This window comes from Sander vitreus, chromosome 22 (assembly GCF_031162955.1).
Source record: "Sander vitreus isolate 19-12246 chromosome 22, sanVit1, whole genome shotgun sequence".
NCBI lineage: Eukaryota > Metazoa > Chordata > Actinopteri > Perciformes > Percidae > Sander > Sander vitreus.
Genome location: NC_135876.1, coordinates 113,701 through 134,280, shown reverse-complemented (window position 1 = coordinate 134,280; position 20,580 = coordinate 113,701). Strand labels below are relative to the sequence as shown.

The following is a 20,580-nucleotide window of genomic DNA, read 5'->3' as shown; positions in this document are numbered from 1 at the left end:
CAGAATAATGAAGCCTGCCGGGAAGCACATGTAATTGTTGGCTGCTTCTTTCCCACACTGTGCTATTGGTATTCTAACCCAGATCTCTGAGGTCTACCTTCACTGCTCCCTCCCTTTGTGCCATGTTTCTATGGTATCCTCTGGGTTAAGTGAAAGGACTGTGTTTATGTGTGTGTGTGTGTGTGTGTGTGTGTGCGCGCGCGCAGCCTGTCCTCATGAACCGTTCATACACAGACCTACAAAAAGTAATCCACTGTAATTGTTATATATTCCAAGTATTTATTACTGTGATCCCCACATTGACGTTTGCTGAAAGGCAGCAACCGCTAGTGTCCGTAGTTGTTATGACGTAGCAAAGATGGAAATCAGGTGACATAGTATAAGAGCGCTAAATTCCGCATAGGGATGAGGGTTGGTGAGGGATGGGTTTTTCTAATCTTAAACAGTCGTTTTGGTGCCAAAGCTTAACCGTCATGCAACGGTGACTGGTCGCCGTTTCACAGTGTTAAATAGATTGTCATATTTCATAAGATATCATACAAACCATTGTGCATGAGTCATTTCGTAAGATATACGAACCGCTGATGAGAGTGTGTCGGTGTGTGTGCATTAAAATCAGTAGGTGTGTGTTGTTACCTAAAGGAAAAGTTTGGTATGTTCACTTTTGCTTTCACTGCACATACTCTACCTGTAATGTATAAACATACAGTATGCTATTCAAATTGTATGTTGTTTTTTTTGTGTTCTTCACCTCATGTTGAACAACTATCTCTGTGGGAGTTTGTTTAGAGCAAAGGTGCCCAAATTCTGGATGGAAGATGGATGTTGATGTTGAAGAATACCGTAATTCTTGTAATTTGTCGTATTTACGTAATTTAAATTTAACTTAATTGCTGTAAAACTCAGATTAAAGGTGCAGTAAGTGATGCTTCGCAAAGATGCTGCGATATATTGCAATAAGTTTTAAAATCACAGTAATATATCATGACATAAGTATTGTGATGATATCGTATCGTGAGGCCTCTGGTGATTCCCACTCCTACTTTTTAATACTTTTTAGCTGCACAAAAATGTGCATTTCGTAGTCATTATGGCTAGGAGTTTACAGCACTTTCAAAATAAGAGAAAAATAAGTATGAGCATGTCAAACACCATGGCGGGCCAAAACAAAGGGAGCATGGGCCCAACTTGGCCCGCGTGCCCCAAATTGGGTGGCTTTGGGGAGCAAACATTCTTCTGTTCTGTGGAACTGCCTATGTCCGCTTGGTGATCCTGTTTCTACATCAGCAGTCTGCTTCTCCACTGTATTCTGACATTTGAAATGAATGAATTGCAGCTCATTAGCTATGCTGTTCTTGTGCTGTTTCTCCAGTGTAAGACAGAATATTGCCTCTTTAGCCTTGTGTAAGCAGTGAATGGAAGCCTTTGTTACAAACTGGAGTGCTCTGTTTTCACTGCAGGCTATGGACAGTTACCAAAGCAAATGTCCTCAGGCAAACTCAATGCTAAATGTTGACCTTTTCACCGATTCATGTTGACTGACATCAGTTCGGCCCGCAAGTCATCAGAAATGCTTTATTGTCTTTTTGCATTTGAAATAATCATGATCAATGAGATGTGCACTGTCAATCAAGCTTCAGTGTCACGCACAGTTTAAGAGGCTTCCGCTTTGTTCTTTAATTCAATTTAAAATAGCAGATTAGACCATAATCCAATAAATGAATGTGGTCTGTATGTTCATCTTCAACAAGCAATTCTGTATGTATTCAGGAAGAATAGGTTTATATAGTGTGTGTGTGTGTGTGTGTGTGTGTGTGTGTGTGTGTGTGTGTGTGTGTGTGTAGTCTGGTTTTTCCTCTGAGGGAGATTTCCTTTTTTTATTGCTGCAAAGGGACAGTACATAAACACATACACAGTTAGTGGCATACAGTACAGAGAAATAGACAAAGAGAATGGTTTACAAGCAACAAACGATGATGTGTACATTGAATCATAGAACTTGAGAAAACTAGAACACAAACAAAGACCGATACATTATATTTCCTCAAATAGTATCTTTAAATCAAGTGATGTGGGAGTCATGGTGGCCCGTATGGAATATTTTTTTAAGAGATGAAGTGAAATATGATACAAATACAGGTTTCATGGAGGATGATGAGATAATGCTAAGAGATGTCTGCGAGGTAGCTAGAATTGCCCGCATGCAGGGCTGAATGTGAGGCTATAGTCTACCGAGTCTTCCTATGCACTTTCTCATGAAAACTGTCATTGCAATGACATTGCGTTTTGTTTAGTATTGGCAGGTTTAAGCTGCTCTCTGCTGGACAACACTGGAATGCAATATGCCTCTGTTAGGGGCTTGTTCTGACCCAGAACGCAGAGATTCTGATAAGATTCTGCCGAACTCTTGTTCTGCTCTGTGGTCCTGAGCAACGCTTCACGGGCGTCACGCCAAACCTGATGACAGCGACGCAAGTTCTCCTGAACAGAGGGAACCGCCAATTCCTTCTCTTGATCAGGAAACAGAGGAGGTTGATACCCCAGCGACGCCTCGAAACGGGATAGGCGGAAAAGAGGTGATTAGGGAGTTGTGTGCATACTCGATCCAGGGAAGGTGTTTCGCCCAAGAAGATGGATGCTGAGCACCACACAGGGAAGAGATGTTTCCAGGTCCTGGTTGGCTCTCTCAGTCTGACCGTTAGATTGTGGATGGAATCCTGAGGAGAGACTCACAGTCGCGCCGAGAGCAGAACAAAAATCTTTCCAGACTTGAGAAATGAACTGTGGGCCTCTGTCAGAAACAATGTCTACAGGTATTCCATGGGGACGGAATACATGTAAGACTAAGAGGTCCGCTGCCTCACTGGCAGTCGGTAATGCTACATAGTGAGCAGATTTAGAGACTCTGTCCACAATGGTGAGTATTGTATCATTACCTTCGGACACTGGGAGACCAGTGACGAAGTCCAGGGCTATGTGTGACCAGGGACGACTCGGGACCGGCAGGGGTTGCAGCAGACCCGAGGGAGACTGGTGGGATGCTTTACCCCGGGCACAGGTGGTACATGCTGCCACGAAAGCCCGGACATCAGCTTCTGCTGACGGCCACCAAAAGTGTCTACTCAGCAACGTATGGGTACGTTGCAACCCTGGATGGCAGGCAAAACGGGAAGAATGGACCCACTGCAACACTTCGGACCGCACAGATACAGGGACATAGAGCCGACCAGATGGTCCATCAGCTGGTCCGGGATCTGATGCTTGGGCCGCCTTGACCAGAGATTCGATCTCCCAGCGAACTGCGGCCACAACGCAGATAGAGCAGGATGGGCAGGATGGACTCTGGTTCACTGGACTCAGAGATGGAAAACTGGCGGGACAAAGCATCAGGTTTTACGTTGCAAGATCCAGGACGGTAAGTAAGAGTAAAGTTAAATCTACTGAAGAATATGGACCATCTGGCCTGGCGAGAGTTTAGTCTCTTTGAAGACCACACAAACGGAACTTTTGGGGAAGTGAGTTTGGTGAGGGGAGCAACCACCAGACTAAAGCCCTGAATGAATCTCCTGTAGAAATTAGCAAACCCCAGAAAACGTTGTAGTTGGTTGCGAGTCTGGGGAATGGGCCATTCAGATACTGCCTTAATCTTGTCGGGGTCTGCTGAAACCTGTCCCTTTCCAATAATGAACCCAAGGAAGGGGACTGACTCACGGTGGAACTCACACTTCTCTGCTTTAACAAAAAGTTTGTTTTCCAACAGACGTTGCAGGACGAGACGGACGTGGGAAACGTGTTCTTTAAGGGACTTAGAAAAAATCTGAATATCGTCCAGGTAGACGAAAACATAACGGTTTAAGCTTAGCACATCATTCACCATAGTTTGGAATATATCTGGTGCATTTGTGAGTCCAAAAGGAATTACCAGTTATTCGAAGTGTCCAAGTGTTGTATTGAAGGCTGTTTTCCACTCATCTCCTTGCCGAATCCTGACGAGATGATAGGCATTGCGCAGACCCAGTTTAGAGAAGACAGTGGCACCCTGAAGTGGTTCAAAAGCAGTATTGATTAGTGGCAAAGGGTATTTATTTTTTACAGTAATGTTGTTCAGAATGCGAAAATCAATACAGGGGCGCAGCGTCTTGTCCTTCTTGTCCACAAAGAAGAACCCCGCCACCACAGGTGATGATGATGGACGAATGATCCCTGCGGTCAGGAACTCTCCAATATATTTCTCCATGGCCTCTCTCTCAGGTCTGGACAGGTTGTAGAGTCGGCTAGCAGGCAAGGGAGCTCCTGGAAACAACTCAATCGCGCAGTCATAGGGTCTATGGGGTGGCAGAGAAAATGCTTTCTCCTTGTTGAACACTTCCGCTAGATCCAGATATTCTTTGGGAACTGATGACAGATCTGGCAGTTTCTCTGATACAGAAGGGGTGTTCACGTTGGGAGGAATAGCTGAACCGAGACACGAAGAATGACAAAAACTGCTCCAACTGCTGATAGTTTTGTGTTGCCAGTCTATTTGAGGGTTGTGTAACCGGAGCCATGGAAAACCGAGAATGCGAGGGGATGAGGAAGCTGACACTACTTTAAAAGTGATTTCCTCTCGATGGTTACCAGAGAGGATGAGTGTAATAAATTACATTATACATTTATTTGAGTGTCACAACCCCCCCCCACAAAATGACTAGTTTTACTGTCAGAAGTTGATCCATTCGGTCTGATAACATTTGGAAAGTCTAGAAGAGCCGCACGATTAAATCATTTCCCCATTCGAGTTAGAGGAGGACTCAATCGGAGGTCTCTAGTGCGCCTGCTCTATGGGTCGCACAGTGCCGAAGCAGCGCCGATCGACCAGGTAATTTAATACGGGGAAGCAACTGAGCAACTCTCATATGAATGAAGGGGGCACTGCCTCCAACGCTGTATGCAGGTTTTATTATAGTACATCCATGCCTCAACCATCCCTGTGGTGTTTCTGTACTGTGCTGTAAGTTCTTGTTAATTATGGGTAGACACTAATAGATTACATATTATGTACAGATTTATTTGCCTGGCTGATTAATCTGCCCTTTTTTTCTAGAAACGTCTAATATCAATGTTCTATCTGGTGATAGGGTTGTGAAAATAATGTGAATTAAAATATAGCACTAATGAAAATGAGTTCTTAAAGCTTTATTGCTTAACTTTTTTATATATTAATGAACATCCTTTATATTCAAGCCATTGCCAAATGAGTTGCTATAAAGCTAATTAAGACCATCAGCTCCACACAACTCTCTCTGGATTTCTCAGTATGACTATGTTCAGAAGATTGTGGCGTCCGGTGACTTTCACGCGCAGAAACTCGAGTGAAGATAATGACCTCTTCTGAAGAGTCTGTCATGATTTTTTAATCCTCCGTGTCCTCCTTGGCTACTAGCCACTGTGTGGCGGAGGGGTGGGGGCTTTGCGCTATCACGGAAGGCTTGTATCATGTGGATGTGCAGACAGTGTTGTTGTCATTACTTAGAATTCCTCATGGGGGAGACAGAAACTACACACTATAGTTTTAAATTAAGTTATTTAATGGATGGGATGGTAATTTAATGTAATTCCATCAGTTTGAAGAGAAGGTAAACTTATAAACCACAATAACTTTATCATATTAAATAATAAAGGGGATAAATCACCCAGGTACTCTTGTGTGTTTGTATCCACAATATGGCTGATGCCATATGTGTCTGTGAGCAGCAGCTTGTGTGTTCTTTTCCCGCTTATGAATAATTGAGTGGCTGGTGTAAACGGAGACCCCATTAAGTCCGTCCACTTTGTTTCCTGTGTGTAACCACAAAATGATCTCTTTATGCCCGAGAACTGCTGGTTCTCATGCTGACCCGGCTAGACCAGGGTCACTACCTTGATAAAGTTTTAGATGTAACAGAAGTCATCTGAACTAAATAATTGGTTACTACAGTGTGCAGTTTAAATTTCCTTTATGCCAACAAATGGGAGGGGTCATGAGACAAATAATGGAATTGGAAAGAGGAAGCAAAAACCTTATGCTGCAAAAATGTGGTTTAACTTTTCAAATTTAAAAGGCCTGGAAATCATATATATGAGGACTGCTAGCTTAATGACCCATTTATTGTAAATCTGATCAATACTGTACCAGTTGTCTGTGGAAAGCAGGCACTTAATACCACAAATCCCCCCACAATCTTCTCCCTCAACTCAACAGTCTAGTATTACATATGAGTCTGGGTTAAATCTATAGTGTGTAGTTTCTGTCTCCCCCATGAGGAAGTAATGACAACAACACTGTCGGCACGTCCACATGGTACAAGCCTTCTTTGATCGCGTACAGCCATCCTCGATCCAGTTACTAGTAGCCAAGGAGGACACGGAGGATTAAAAAAACATGATGGACTCTTCAGAAGAGGTCATTATCTTCACTTGAGTTTCTGCGCGGGAAAGTCACCGGACGCCACAATCTTCTGAACATAGTCATACTGAGAAATCCAGAGAGAGCTGATCGTCTTAATTAGCTTTGTAGCAACTCATTTGACAATGGCTTGAATGTAACAGACGTTCGTTAATATGTTACGCACTAAAGCTTTAATTGATACTCACACATTTATATGATTTGTTCTACTATACATGTTGAAAATATGATTATATGATCTTATCTTTCTATCTTTATCTTTTAAGAGTAACATTGTATTAAATCTCCATGGCTTGAAGTTTGATGCTAGCTTTCCAAATTCTATTTCACATATCAAAGCAGAGTGGTCTGAAAGAATCCTAGCATAGTAAGAGCAGTTGGCTTCACTTTTAAGACACGGAAGCGTCGTCCATTATTTTTACAGGACCAAAGGGTGTTTTGTAATCTGCAGTTCTGACTTTGGCCACTATGCCAAAATTACCTCACAGCTTAGTGCTGTTCCTGGGGTCTGGGATAAGACCTCTCAGCTTCCCTTGAATTTTTATTTAACATCAGCTGATCCGCATAGTAGTTCCAGTTGTTTTTTTGTAGAGCTTTGGTGTACAGTGACGTATCACATTTTACCCCAGGGACCCCCCTCCCCCCCTTTACTCCATGTAGCCTCCAGCATAGAGATCAGGTTCCGCATCCTCTCCTCTGCTGAGATGCAAGACTGTAGGCGACAATTGGGGGGGATGACCTCAGAGAGAAGGCAGAGGGAAGGGCAGGGGCAGGCAGCGGTGGTGATGGGGTGAGCAGTGGTAGACTGATGTGAGACAGAAGGAGAGGAAAGTGAGAAGAGAGTAGTTGTCGGTCTGCCAACACTATCCACTGCCAGACCAAGGTAAGCTCTGCATGTGTGTGTGTGGCTGGCTTTTGAGTGCTGTAAAGTACCAGCATGACTAATTGATGCTGGCCAGATGTCAGTCACTTGCTAATGTGTCTGTAAGCCTACACAAAGAAAACATCAGATCAGTTTTTTTTAGGGTGGAGTAGAAGTCAGGTTCAGTACCGGGTGTGGTGGGGGTAAAGGCTCTGTCACAGCCGGTGCAGAAGAACGAGGAATATTCTGTCTTGGAGAAGAGAAGGATTAGCCTTGGTGGTGTGCAATATATGTGTGTTCATTCAAACTGTATGTATGTGTATGTGTGAACTCAGTGGAGCCCTGCTGGGACAATAGCCAGCTGTTCCCGGGGCCCTGACACACCAGCGTGACTGCAGCACCCACATCCACATTCCCTCCGTGCTGAGTGTGGGTGGCGTCTCCAGGCCGTCAGGAGGAAACACTGGCTCTGTGGAGCCTTAGGATGCTGGGGCAACAGTTGAAAGGCAGAGAGAGAAAGAAGAGAGATACAAAGGTGTGGAAGATGGAAACCTAGGTCAAAGACTCATCTGAAGGTATCCTGTGTGTGTTTGTGTCATTTATAGCAAGTGTTGTTTCTAGTAGGAGAAAAGCCAGTAATAATAGTAAGTTTAAGTAGTAAGTTTATTGTGAGGTCATAGTTTCTTAAAATGGCAGTTTTCTGTGCTCCTGAAGGACAACAGCGATGTCCAAGGTAAATTTCCCATTGGGACAATTAAGTATTATTGTATCTTAATTCAATTGGCCACTTGAGGTCTACAGCAGTTAAACATAAACATAAACATATTGGCATATCTGGCAATTAAACAAGTTATGCTGTCATATTTCCTGAGAAGACACAGGTGTCATAAATGAATATATTGTATTAACATTCCATAACACCAAACTAAGGGTTGTTTTTCTGGCTGTGTGGTCATTCAATTTGACTTGTTATTCACTGAGCTGTCAATGCACCATGGTGTAGTGATTAAACTGAGGAGATTTACTTATTATTACTTTAAGCATTCATCCAGTTCAGTTTGCCTGTTGGTGTTGGTGCTACAACTACAACTGACTAACTACAACTGACTGTGTACTCCGAGACCAGAGAGTGTGTTTGTGTGTAGAAGGGTTTGCTTTACAAGCTCATGTGTGTTTGGGTTGTCTTAACTCCGTCTGGGAATACACATCCCTCTGAGGTCACACTCGGTTCATCTTCAAGGGCCGTACCACTGCAATTTTCCATGAATGGTTTCTCCCTGCAAGGAAGTAGACTTCTATTTACCAAATGCTGTCATTGGCTATAAACAGAGTGCTGGGCGGATGGATTAACTGTTGTTTGTCGAGAAATAGTTCCGATCTGATGCATCTGTGAATGATCAGAGCATATGAAAGGATCCGATAATGTGACATATTTCATTTGTTTCACACACCTGGTTGTCCTGCTGACCACGATTCCCAGTTGCTGCTGCTGAGTCTTCTTCCAGTGTAGTCAGGAATAATCAGAAATAAATGTCCTCCTAATGTTTCTCTGGACACTGTTTCCTTGCTGTGTAGCAGTAGAAAAGCTAACACAAAGGAGGGATTTTGATCGGCTTTATATAAGCCGTTACCTTAAAATATGCCCGGATCGGCCCTTTCTGGCTCGAAAGGCGCAGTAAATAATTTCAAATCATGAAACAATATAGAAATGCAGTGAATGGCAAAAATGCCCCACTGTGTTATCTGAAACTCTTCAGTATGCATGTTGGTACAGACCAGCGGTGAAGTAAGAACTTCTATTTTCCATTTAAGTGAGTTGTTGGTTCTATAGAACATCTTATTTTTGTGAGTCAGCTTGGTGCTCAGGCAGAAGTGCAGGGTCCACCTGCTACAGGGAATAATAACATGGACCATGGGCATGCTTTGATAACTGTGGTAAAGAGTCGTAGTGCTGGGCCTCAATCAGCCATTCCACTATCTGCTAGAAAGGGAGCTCTGCTAAGCCTTTAAGCTTCTTAAAACACTCACCTCTAATTAATTATCAGAAAATAACACTGGCCACTCTGTGAATGGAGCACGTCTGGATAAACCAATGGTTGGAGTTCTTTTGGTTTGGTCCTGCCCTTTGGACTGAGGTGGGGTCAGGGTTAGGTGGATAAGTTCATGTATTACTGTTTTAACCAATGCTTCTCTCATCAGAATGGGCCAATCACCTGGGCCACATGGAATTTTCCACATTCAAAATGAAACTCAGAATGTTAACTCATCTCCACTCCAAGCAAAATTCCGCAGATTTTCATTGTGGTTAAAAAAAAACAACGCAGTTTCGATTTGGGCCTAGTCATTACCATGGTACACTAATGATATACAGTACATGAACTTGTTGGAGCAATGGCCCAATTTGAACCACATCCTTTGTTGTCCCTTTGTCTGAAATGTGAGGGATAAATAGCAGAGCTGCAAAGGTTTGTCTCTGTACATTTTCATTGTACAAATGATGATTTGTGTTGGTTAATCGTTGGTTTAATTTAAACCAGGGCTGTAGTCAAGTCCACCTTTGTCGAGTCCAAGACAAGACCAGGACTAGTCAAGACCGAGTCCAAATAGGTTCAAGTCCAAGTACCTGATGATTGAGGCATATGACGCAGCCCGGCGCATACCAGGCGACCAATCTTGATGCCTGTTCTAGATGGATTTTGAATTAAACCAATAACTGTTTTCTGAATGAGCATACTTCATCAATGTTTTTTTTTTGAAGGAGGAAGTTACTTTAGAACAAAAGCATACAGTGCTGGATTCGGTCGAGACCAACTTTAACATTTGACGAGTCCAATGGCCGAGTCCGAGACAAGTCCGACTCCAAATACCAACGAGTATTTAAACTCACTGCTGTTAACTAAGACCAACATGTCTGGCAAGAAACATATGGCGTTTTTTCCATTACATGGTACCTGCTCGACTCACCTCGACTCTACTCGTCTTTTTTAGTTTTCCATTATGAAAAATAGTCCCTGGTACCTGCTAACAGGTACTTCTTTTAGTATCACCTCCGTCGAGGTTCCAAGCGAGCTGAGGCGATACCAAAAGGTGACGTGAAAACCTGCAGACTCCTGATTGGTCGGATAGAATCGTCACTAATCACTGCGTCATCATTGCTAGCGACAGACAAAATTTGTCTTCTGGCAAACAGCCACATGCCGAGAATCAAAAACAACACACCTTCCACGTTCTGTGTGTCGCGTTAGGTCACGGCAGTTTCCAGCCACGCTCGCCTCACGCATGAGGCGGTACTAAATCTGCAATGGAAAATGGAGGACAGGGCACCGCGGCCGAGCAGAGCCGAGCTGGTACTAGCAGTGGGTAAGCGCCAATAGAGTCCTCTGCTATTGATCATAAACTATTGGTTGAAGAAACCAATAAACATTTGAACTGTCATAAAATATTCTTCTATTGCAAAAATAGAGAATTCATAGGAGGAAATATCAGTTAAATACTTCTGTCATCCTAGCACAGAGGTCAAAGATAAAGACAAAAAGAGTACCGCCCAGTCAGCAATGATGCATCACTTTCAGTAGTTATCTGGATACATTTGCCATCCCTATGTTGCAGTCCTTTATAGGAATACCCTAAATAGATACTACACTAGCCCAAAAACCAGCAGAGTGTTTTTCTGTCACTCTGCCTTTGTGAAACATTCCATGTGGTCCCATACTAAATATGAGGGGGAAAAAACATCTGACTCCTTAACAGCTATAAAGTTATGCAAGTCCTAAGTGTCCCTTCAAGTCACTAAGTTCCTTAACCCTTGTATTGTCTTCCCGTCGGCCATGTACCTGGTTTGCCTGCATCATGAAGTTTAAATTATAAACCAATTCCATGTTACACCTTCTTATTCCAGCTTATTATCACTAGTTAACTTATATTCAGAATGCATGGTCAATACACCTCATTTATATGAAATTATACCTACATTTTGAGTAAAAAAAAAAGAAAGCTGCAATTATGAATTACTTTGACTATTTCGACACTTGACGCTTTTTTGTTGCTGTTTTTTGGCAGTTTTAACTCTTGATGCTTCTTTTTGGACAATTTTGACGCTTTTTTTGTGCTTTGTTGGACGGTTTTAACGCATTCAACGCACATACTTACCTTCTTTCTGGCCTCTGGTTTGCCTGTTTGTAAAGCAAAAAGTATAAATGATCACCTAATTCTGTGCTAAATCTAGGCTTCTGGCCAACTTAATTCAGTTTTTTTTTAGCATTTTTTGGTTAAAAGAAACCCAAATTACTGATATAAATACTTTGAAAACGAGTCAAATTTTACCCGAGGACAACAGGAGGGTTAAGTAAAGTAAGTTGTTTTCTTGCTTCTCAGTTCATTCTTGACCTTAACCAACAGCAGTTGACAAAACATATTTCACTCAAAGTTCACTGAGATCCAGAACAAGTAACACCCTACTTGAGAGGACATAGTGTTGTCAACTTATGCTTTTGTTTTACTCTTCTTCTATCATTGGATAAGATGGATATCTCCAGATGCTCTTAAAATGTGGCCCACAGTTTTAACTGTAATTAATCCCTACTATGCCACTACCTTTCCTGGTTTAATTTGAAGTTAGAAGTCTACTAATGACATGTTTTCTTTAATTCAAAATCTTGCAGGATTTACAGTGTGTTCAATGATATTAACAATCCTTTATTTAGACCACAAAGAGAAGATTGTACGTATGCTTGGGGAAGGACAAAAGTAAAGTGATTGAATGCCATCCAAAACACTGTATGAACAAGTATGGCAGTTTGATGGACAATTTAAATGTATAGGTCTTGTGGTGCAGACCATGCTACTGTTTATCCTCATGAACAGCAACATGCTTATTTATTTATTACTTTTTCAAAAAAATTTAAAGTTTTGAATGAATTCCAGCATACATCTTTTTGTAATATCACTGTCATGACCCAGATCATGTAGTAACACAAGTACACAGCCTATGAAGTAAACTATGCGTCTTTCTTATCATAAAACATTCTTTTGTTTTTCTAAAACTAACATACAACTGACAAAGCCATCAGCAGTCATAGCCCTTAGGACCTTAGCTAATGTTGGCAATTAATTGCGGTTAAACAAAGAAACGGCGATTACTTTAAAAATATTGCAATTGGACAATTATGTAATATTTGTTACAGGCATACATTCAACCCATGGTGCTATTTGTTTTCCTAATGTGAAATGCGGTTGTGTAATAAGGTTACGTGTCCTTGAGAGGGAGTTGAGTTGTCATGCACGCTGCACTGCCCAAAGTTGCAGCACTGTATTTATAGCAGGGCTTCTTAATGTCTTCCCTTGTTATTGAGACACAGAGATCACTGTGTACCTGCTGTTTGAGGTTGGATTAAGTCCTTGCTGCTGTAGAAGGACCACATCTTGAACATGCAGTGAAAAGGGAAGTTGTACTTCTTCCTGTGCGCACAGTTATCAGGCTTTATGTAAAGGCCAGTCACTGCAGGTAGATAGGGGGGGAAAAATGGGTGCATCTGTCATTTTAAGACTCGGAGATCTTAGCTGGCAAGACTGACGATCATGGAAGATAAATACAAAGACAAAGGAAGAAGAGTGCAGAGGGAAGCTCCGGGCATGTAGTATCAGGAAAGAGGAGACCCTGCGACTGTGTGTATGAACTGTATGGTTATGAATGTGGGACGCCATGGGAACGGTGCTGAGCTGGTTTGCTGCTCGCCTATGTGCTCTGGTGCTGGATACAGCTGATGCATTCGAGCGCAGGAGAGTAAGTGAGAATGACATTGTAGGATTTTATCAAAGGATTGTGCATGTACCAGAGACACTTTGAACTATATGTATAAGTAGCAACAATATGGATATATCTTCTTGTTTGTTTTGACCCTTGTACTTATTAGGTCAAAATTGTAATTGTAAAAGCTTTTTGCAATAAATCTTTGGTTCAAAATGACTATGTTGTTACTGTAATTAAATTAGTGTGATATCTGTAGGTGGGCTCTAAAATGGTTCATGAGATGCTTTAATTCAACAACTTAACAAGCAGTTAATAGGCAACTGTTGTTTCCCACCTTAGAAGTCCATACTCTACTCCATGACTCTGTACTAGGGCTGCTGGAACACATTTGTATTATTTTTTATTTATTTATTTTATTATTTTGTCAAATATAGTTTGAATATTAAAAATCTGTTGAATATATAATATATTAAAATATGGGTTGGCTAACATCAGCGAATCTCACCCTTCTCGCCTTGGCCTACCAGCATGTGAAAACAAAATGCTTTTGTCACATCTGATGAACAATCAAGTTAGCGTAGTAAGCAACACAAGGCATTGTGGGATTTTAGGGCACAGAGCTACAGTAGAGACTGAGTAGTAGAGATGGAGTGACAGATTGCAGCTGGGAATCAACAGATGGATGGGGAATACTTTTTTAACATGAAATACAAATCTTCCAGCTGACGAAGGACTCCACTTTCTTAGTAAAATACAAACTTGGCTTAAACTAATGCTGCTAATGGTAGATGTGGAAGCATTAAATAAACCCTCACTGGTTAAACAGTATGGTATCTATCTATCTATCTATCTATCTATCTATCTATTCTATTTACTATATCCATCCATCCATCCATCTATCTTGACAGTTTATCAGCTCTTAGTCATCTGATGCCATAAGAACTTGTCACTCAGAGGGTCAAGTCTAAGCAGCTGTTTCCACATATATGTCCTAAAACAATATAATTCACTTTAGAAAAATGAAAAAAAAGAATAACCACAATAGCTAAAATATAATTTATAATTCATATTTCCTTACACAAAATGAGTGGAGTCAGGATAAATCAAATTCTAATTAGACTTTAAAACAAAGAATTTGCCTTACTAATAATGACATCATTTATTTGCTAACTTTGATAGAGGGACGTTTGAACAGTTTATACTACTGGAAGTTACTTCAGACAGATGGGTACTTTTAAATATTGTATATCTTTAGGACTAGCTCACCCTCTTTTTCTTTACTGTCTCCACAGCCCCAGGAAGCCCTTGAACACCCCCCCCACCTCTCTGAAGGATTAGGCTTAGAGGAGGGGGATTTGGGTGCTGACTCCCCGGAATGGCGCGAGAGAGGCACAGGAGGGGGAGACACATCTGATGACTATTTTGACTCCCGCTCTTGGCACCGGGACACCCTGTCAGATTTTGGTCTGGACAGGAAGGACTCTCTAGATTCCCTGCTGGGACTAGACGGCGCCTACCTTGGTCGGCGAACAACCGGCAGCACTTTCTGCATTGGGCAGAGAAAAGCCCGACGTAGAGAGTCAGTGACAGCCAAGGACGACCACAGAGATACCACAGAGGCTTATGTTGGACAATTTGGATTTAACAGGAGGAAAAGCCCAGAGAACCATGTGGACCCTAATATTCCCACGAAGCTCAGCACTAGAGACCTGTGCGCAGTTCAGATTCGACCCTGTCCAAGTACAGAGGAACTAAAACGGGACTCGCGCCAAGAGCAGTCCGGTTTACAGGCTGTTTGCACAGAAACTCAAGTCAAGGGCAGCACGGAGCTATACAGTTTACATGTACAAAGCCAACACAACACAGACACCTTTGACAACAAGGTAAATAGTCCACCAGACACTCAGGAAGTGACGTTGCATGCACAACCTGCAGAAAGCAACACCAACAGACTGAATGAATCTACAGACTCAGAAACATGCGTGATACATGTAGATACCACAGAGGACAAGAAGCTACAACAGCGAATCACATGTGAACATAACGCAAGGTTACAGACAGGGAGCACAGAGAGAGAAAGTGAAGAGAAGACAGACAGAGTAAGAGTAGAAATCTGTAATGTTCAGGATGTAGAAGTAAAGAATGTTGAACTACTCAGCACTTACTCTGTAGAGTTTAACCCAAGTTTAAATAGATGCAATAGTGACTGTAATGAAAGACATCACAGACAGAGAGAAACTTTAGAACACAAGGATATAATCTATGAAGAAAAAGACATACAGGCTCGAAAAGTGCACAAGGACAGAAGGGACTTGTGCAAGAGTGTTGGGACATATTGTAATAGATCACATCACAAAATAGAGACTCATTATAAAGATGACACACGTATAGCTGACGCTGCTCGTACACAAACACCCTCTGAATCTGAGACAAAACACACAGACTCTCAGTTAATTACAGACATTTTTGTAGCAGGTCCAAACATCACAGAAGCACATGGCGCAAAGACAAATAGCATATCACGTAACACAAAGTCAGCTAAGCTCAGAGACACACTCGATACAGTCAATATATTGGCACGCAAGGTGGATATTTGCTGTTCACAAACTCTGTGTGAAGAGAGCTCCAACAAAGGACCGTCAGAGACCCACCCTCAGGTTTGTACAATTGAGACAAAGCCCCACGATAAGGCAGGGGTGTCGGGTGTCTGCTTCCAGACGGAGCACTTTGGGTGTGTTGGTACTACAACAGAGGGGACCACACCACCTGGGAGAGTAAATGAATTATGTTCCTCCATCACGTTTTCCACAGAGACCGCATCCTCTTTTCTATTAGATACCTGTTCTACTGTTCCGAAGGTTTCTACACTAGCCTCACCTGTCCCGTTGGCAGACTCGGACAGGAAGGAGCTCACTGAGAGGCAACCAGATCAAACACAACCACAAAGCGCAAGGCAAACATTGCAAGTTCCAGGTCAAACCCAGGGTTTAATCTCTAATCACTTGGATCAGGGGGGTGCTACCATAGAAATACTCAATCATAGGCAGTTCCATTCTGTGGACAAGCTTTCAGAGAGGGCCCAGTCAGGCTGTGTAGAACCAGGACCTGACTCAACTCAAATCCAATCTGACACTGGTAAGGATTCTGGGAACCGTTTGCCTCATTGTCAATTCTCGAATAATCAGCTTTTTTCTGGCAACCAAGGAGCAGAGGATACCTCCCCTCGGCTATCAGAGGACTTTGGAGGAGGGAGGAGGAGGGGAGGATCACCCTGCTCTCTTCTCCGGAAAAAACACGAACAGGAGGTGCAGGGCAGTCATGTTTATCATCACCAGGAAGAAATTGTGGAAGCAGTAAGCAAATTCAATCTCTTACAGGCACAATTTGGCACAACAGAGATTTCTGAGTGCATAGAGCTGAGAGTAGTTCCAAAAGAAATTGCCAGTGATCCAGATGCCTACTTTACTCAGCATGTGCCTAGTAGGATAGGAAAAACATCCCCCTGTCCTGCTGCTGCTGAGTCCATTCAGGACAGTAGCAGAGAACACCCAGGCATAGCTGAAAGGGCCATTTCTCTGACAAACGTGCAATCTGCTGTCAGCACAATTTCTAGTAATTGTAAGCAAGTTCAGCTGGTCCTAAAGATCCCTGAGCCTCCATGTAGCCTGAACACCCATTTTTCTCTGCTCTCAGACTCCAACAATAACACCAAGGCCAGTATAAACGGGGTGGGAAGAGGGGAGGGTTTAGGGTGTTTCTCACAGGAAGCCCAGAGCAACTACGAACGTAATGAGAGTATCATTTGTCCTGTGTTTGAACCATCAACAAATGTGACCTCTGATCCCTTGGAAGATGTAGACAAGCCCCAGGAAGATTCCGAGTTGTTCCGGTCTTCACTGGACCACGGAGCCAACTGCAGCAGTGAGGACACTGAATCTGTGCTAGGGGAAAACAGTGATAGCCACAGCCATTTAAGCCTTGCTCATGCAGACGAGCTAGAAGAACTGAAGACAGAGAAGATTATTGAGGATAAAACTGTTGTAAGTCTAAGGTTCAACTGCTCTGACCCAGAAAGAAATGAAGGCCTTCAATCTTTACTGTCACGTTCAGAGAGCAGAGGCCTATTAATGGACAGTGAATTTAAAGCGAGAGAAGGGCACTATTGTAGCCAAACAGAGGATCACAGCTTACCTAACAGAAGAAGAGGCAACTTATCCGAATTATTTGAGGACTATACACTGGCTGAAGAGTGTAGAGACCCCACGCAGGTCAGATTGACAGCTCCACAGCAGGAGGTGAGGGTAGTAAGGTACTCGCACCCTGATGTTAGCCTTAACCTGCTTGCTGTCAGTAGTTTAGAGCCAATTTTGGAGACTGAGCGTTCACTTGAAAATTATGGCACAACAGAGGATGATTTAAAAATAGAAACAAAGATAGAATATGAGGTCATGAGGCCTGCTGAGGACGTTGAGGGGGATATAGCTAACCTTTCAGGGGATATCTCCAGCCCCAAGAGTCCACACCACCAGCCTGAACAGGAAGAAGAATCTCTGACAACTGCTGAGTTAGAACCTGAGGTCAACCCAGCAACACCTGTTCTATGTGGTAGTGACGAAAAGCACTCTAGACCTACGACTGTTGCCTATGATGCTGTTTCTTATACCTCAGCTAGCAGCAACTGCGATGAGTTGGACAATCCTCACTTTGATATTTCTGCCAGAAATGCCAACCTTGACAAAATGACCAAGAGAAGCAAAACAAAATGCACCCAGACTGGAAATAAAGGCTCTAAGTTTTCTGTCTTTGCTAAAATGCCTTCTTTTAGGAAGGCTAAGGGCTCAAAGGGTTCCAAAAGTGAGGAGTGCCCCCAGGAATCATCAGATGGGGGAGGTGAGGGCCTTCTGTCTGGGGAAGGGCAACAGAGGGACAACTCAGACGATGAGGTTTTTGTCAAAGGTGACATCTTGAACCAAAGCATTCACCAAGCATTGTCCTCATTGCATTGCGAGATAGAAGAGGATGACTGTGGCTTTTCCCTCTCGACTCCCGACACTCGCCATGTCCATCAGCTAGTCAGCCAAGGGAGTAGTGCGGAGGGTAACGGGAGACCCAGCCCAGAAAACCCCCTCCTCAGGCAAGTCCAGTCACCTAATGGGCAGACCTACAAGAGGAGCAAGAGCAACGACAGTTTAAACATCCGCATGCGCTTTGCACAAGCACACAAGTCCATTTCCAGCCTGTTTGAGTCCCGGTCAATGGATAAGGAGAATGAGGAGCAGGCCACTGTGGGCATTGATGTGGATTCTGCTGCAGCCAAACAATCCTGGAGGAAGCTAAAAAGGGCCAAGGAGGCTGAGCTGCTGAAAAGAACTCATTCATTGCCAGATGAGGAATGTAGCAACACAGCTTCTGGCCGGGGCTGTGGAGATTTAACGTCCTCTCCACCGCTGGATAGTCTCAGCAGTCCAGGGTCACCATCCTCCTTCAGAGCCCTTTGCCACACTGATCCCATCACCAAGCGGGGAGTTCCACAAGGGAGTGGAAAGGAAAAACCCCATGGGTGTAAATCTGAGGGCCAGAGAAGAAAATGTTCACCAAATGGTGTACCTACCACACTGTGTGTGTCTGGCCTACCTCCATTTTTAGACTCTGCAGTCCCACAGCCCAGTCGCACCAGTCCTGTTTCACCTTTAAGTTCCTGCTCAGTAGCCACCCTTACTCATCAGCTTTCACCATCCTGCACCAGGTCTCACCCAGTGGCCAGCGAGGGTTTGACTAAGAGCCCCCTACGGCCAATGAGCCCTAAACCTAACAGTCCTAGACCAGCGGCCCAGCGTAAAATCTTTTGCTACCCTCACTCAGCAAGGACCAGTACTGTCTGCCCTATCCTTCTGGGCCAGTCGGTAAGCGTGGAGGGATTAACGGACCCCCCCGAGAGACCTAAGACCCTGAAACCCTCAGCTAGCCCTCTGGGTCTCAGCCTCAGCCCTCTGGATGCAGCCGAAGGCAGAATAGACAGCCAGTCACACATCAGCCTGTATGCCATTGGCTCTATCAACGAATTAGAGGTAAGAAAAGTCTGTTTGTCACGCACAGGGACATGAGTAATGTCTTTATACTAAAATTATAATCTTTAATAAGTACACGTTTTACTGGGTTCTTATTAAAATGTGTGCACGTGTAAATGTTGTAAATGCACTAGCTTTTTGTAGGTTAAATATCACTATAAAGCTATAAAACAGGCCTTGTTCAGGCCTCAATTAAGATGCCAATGGGGTTCCAGCTCCCTGGGAAAAGTGTTTCATCCCCGCCTCCAACTGACACACACTAACTCTGGCTTGCAATGAATAGGGGGTAAAAAAAAAAAAAAAAACAGCACCAGTTAATCTCTTGCTCTGCAGATGATTGTGTGTGTGTGTGTGTGTGTGTGTGTGTGTGTGTGTGTGTGTGTGTGTGTGGGGTGGTTGCCAGTGTATCTATATCTGTCAGTATCTGGGTTGGGACAGAGAACAAGTCCCTCTTTCTCTGTGGCTCTCTGTGAACCAGATGAAGAGGAGGAGAGAAAACAGCAGAGTCAACTCTTTCTCCCTCTCGGCCCCCAGCAGTGTGGTAGATTTCCATTCTGGGAGTTAGCTGGTTACCATCATCCCCCCCTCCCTGCCAGTTCCTACAATAGTCCTGTGATACACAGCCAGAGAAGGATTACTTGAGGACCAACCCCCCCTTGTGGCATCCTCCCACTTGATGTTCAATTCGATAAAAAAAAAATGTCCCACTGCCTTGCAATGTGATCTGGCAAAAAAACTTGTATTAATTTTGAGTGATTCTGACAATAATCTGACAATAATAGTTTTCCAAATTTTTAGATCTCAACACACTTTATAGAGACATCAAAAGGGCAGAGACTGCTTTGTGTCTCTACATAAAGCTTAGGTTCCCTCCAGTGTTACACAGTTAATGAGAACAGCTGACTAGTGACATAACTGAGTAGCTAATGAAAATGATGTGTATGTTTTGTCATGCCTTTGACACTTTCACTGATACTTCTCCACTTTTAAAATACCTGAACGACTCCTCAAACAGACATTCAAAAAATGCATACGTTTTCACTGTTGATGTAGGCAGTGGCACAGTGAAATCAAGGAGAAATTCAAGTGGTGGTAAAAAAGAGCAGGAGAGTTCACTTCACTAAGCACACCATGTCTCATGCATGTATCTCAGAGTCAGTGTGATTTGACACAAAAAATAGAAGTGAATCTGTTCCATTTTTCCATTAAATTCTTTTACATATTTGTCCATGTCATTGTTTAAAAAAACAACTAATAACTTATTTGTCCAGTACATTTGCTCTGTATATTTTATGTGATTAAAATTGTAGAACCCTATGGAACCGGCTAGTTTGTAATCTGGGCAATACAAATTAATTTCTACTGGAATAAATGAAGGAAAAAAGGCAGTGGAAGAAGTTTATGGGGAAAAACACTGCATATTGGAAGAGAGTCATGAAACTAGATTCTCAATTGTTTCATTTAATTTCAGTGTGTA

At 43.0% G+C, this 20,580-nt stretch overlaps 1 protein-coding gene across 2 annotated transcripts in view; it reads left to right on the top strand.

Moving 5' to 3' along the window:
* arhgef4 (Rho guanine nucleotide exchange factor (GEF) 4) overlaps positions 1 to 20,580 on the top strand; it is a 153,038-nt gene that overhangs the window by 35,420 nt on the left and 97,038 nt on the right. For both annotated transcript variants that reach the window (XM_078280370.1, XM_078280369.1), the window contains exon 2: positions 14,328 to 19,103. In XM_078280370.1, the coding sequence (XP_078136496.1) occupies positions 17,163 to 19,103 (1,941 nt within the window). In that variant the 5' untranslated portion in view covers positions 14,328 to 17,162. The remainder of the gene's footprint in view (positions 1 to 14,327; positions 19,104 to 20,580) is intronic.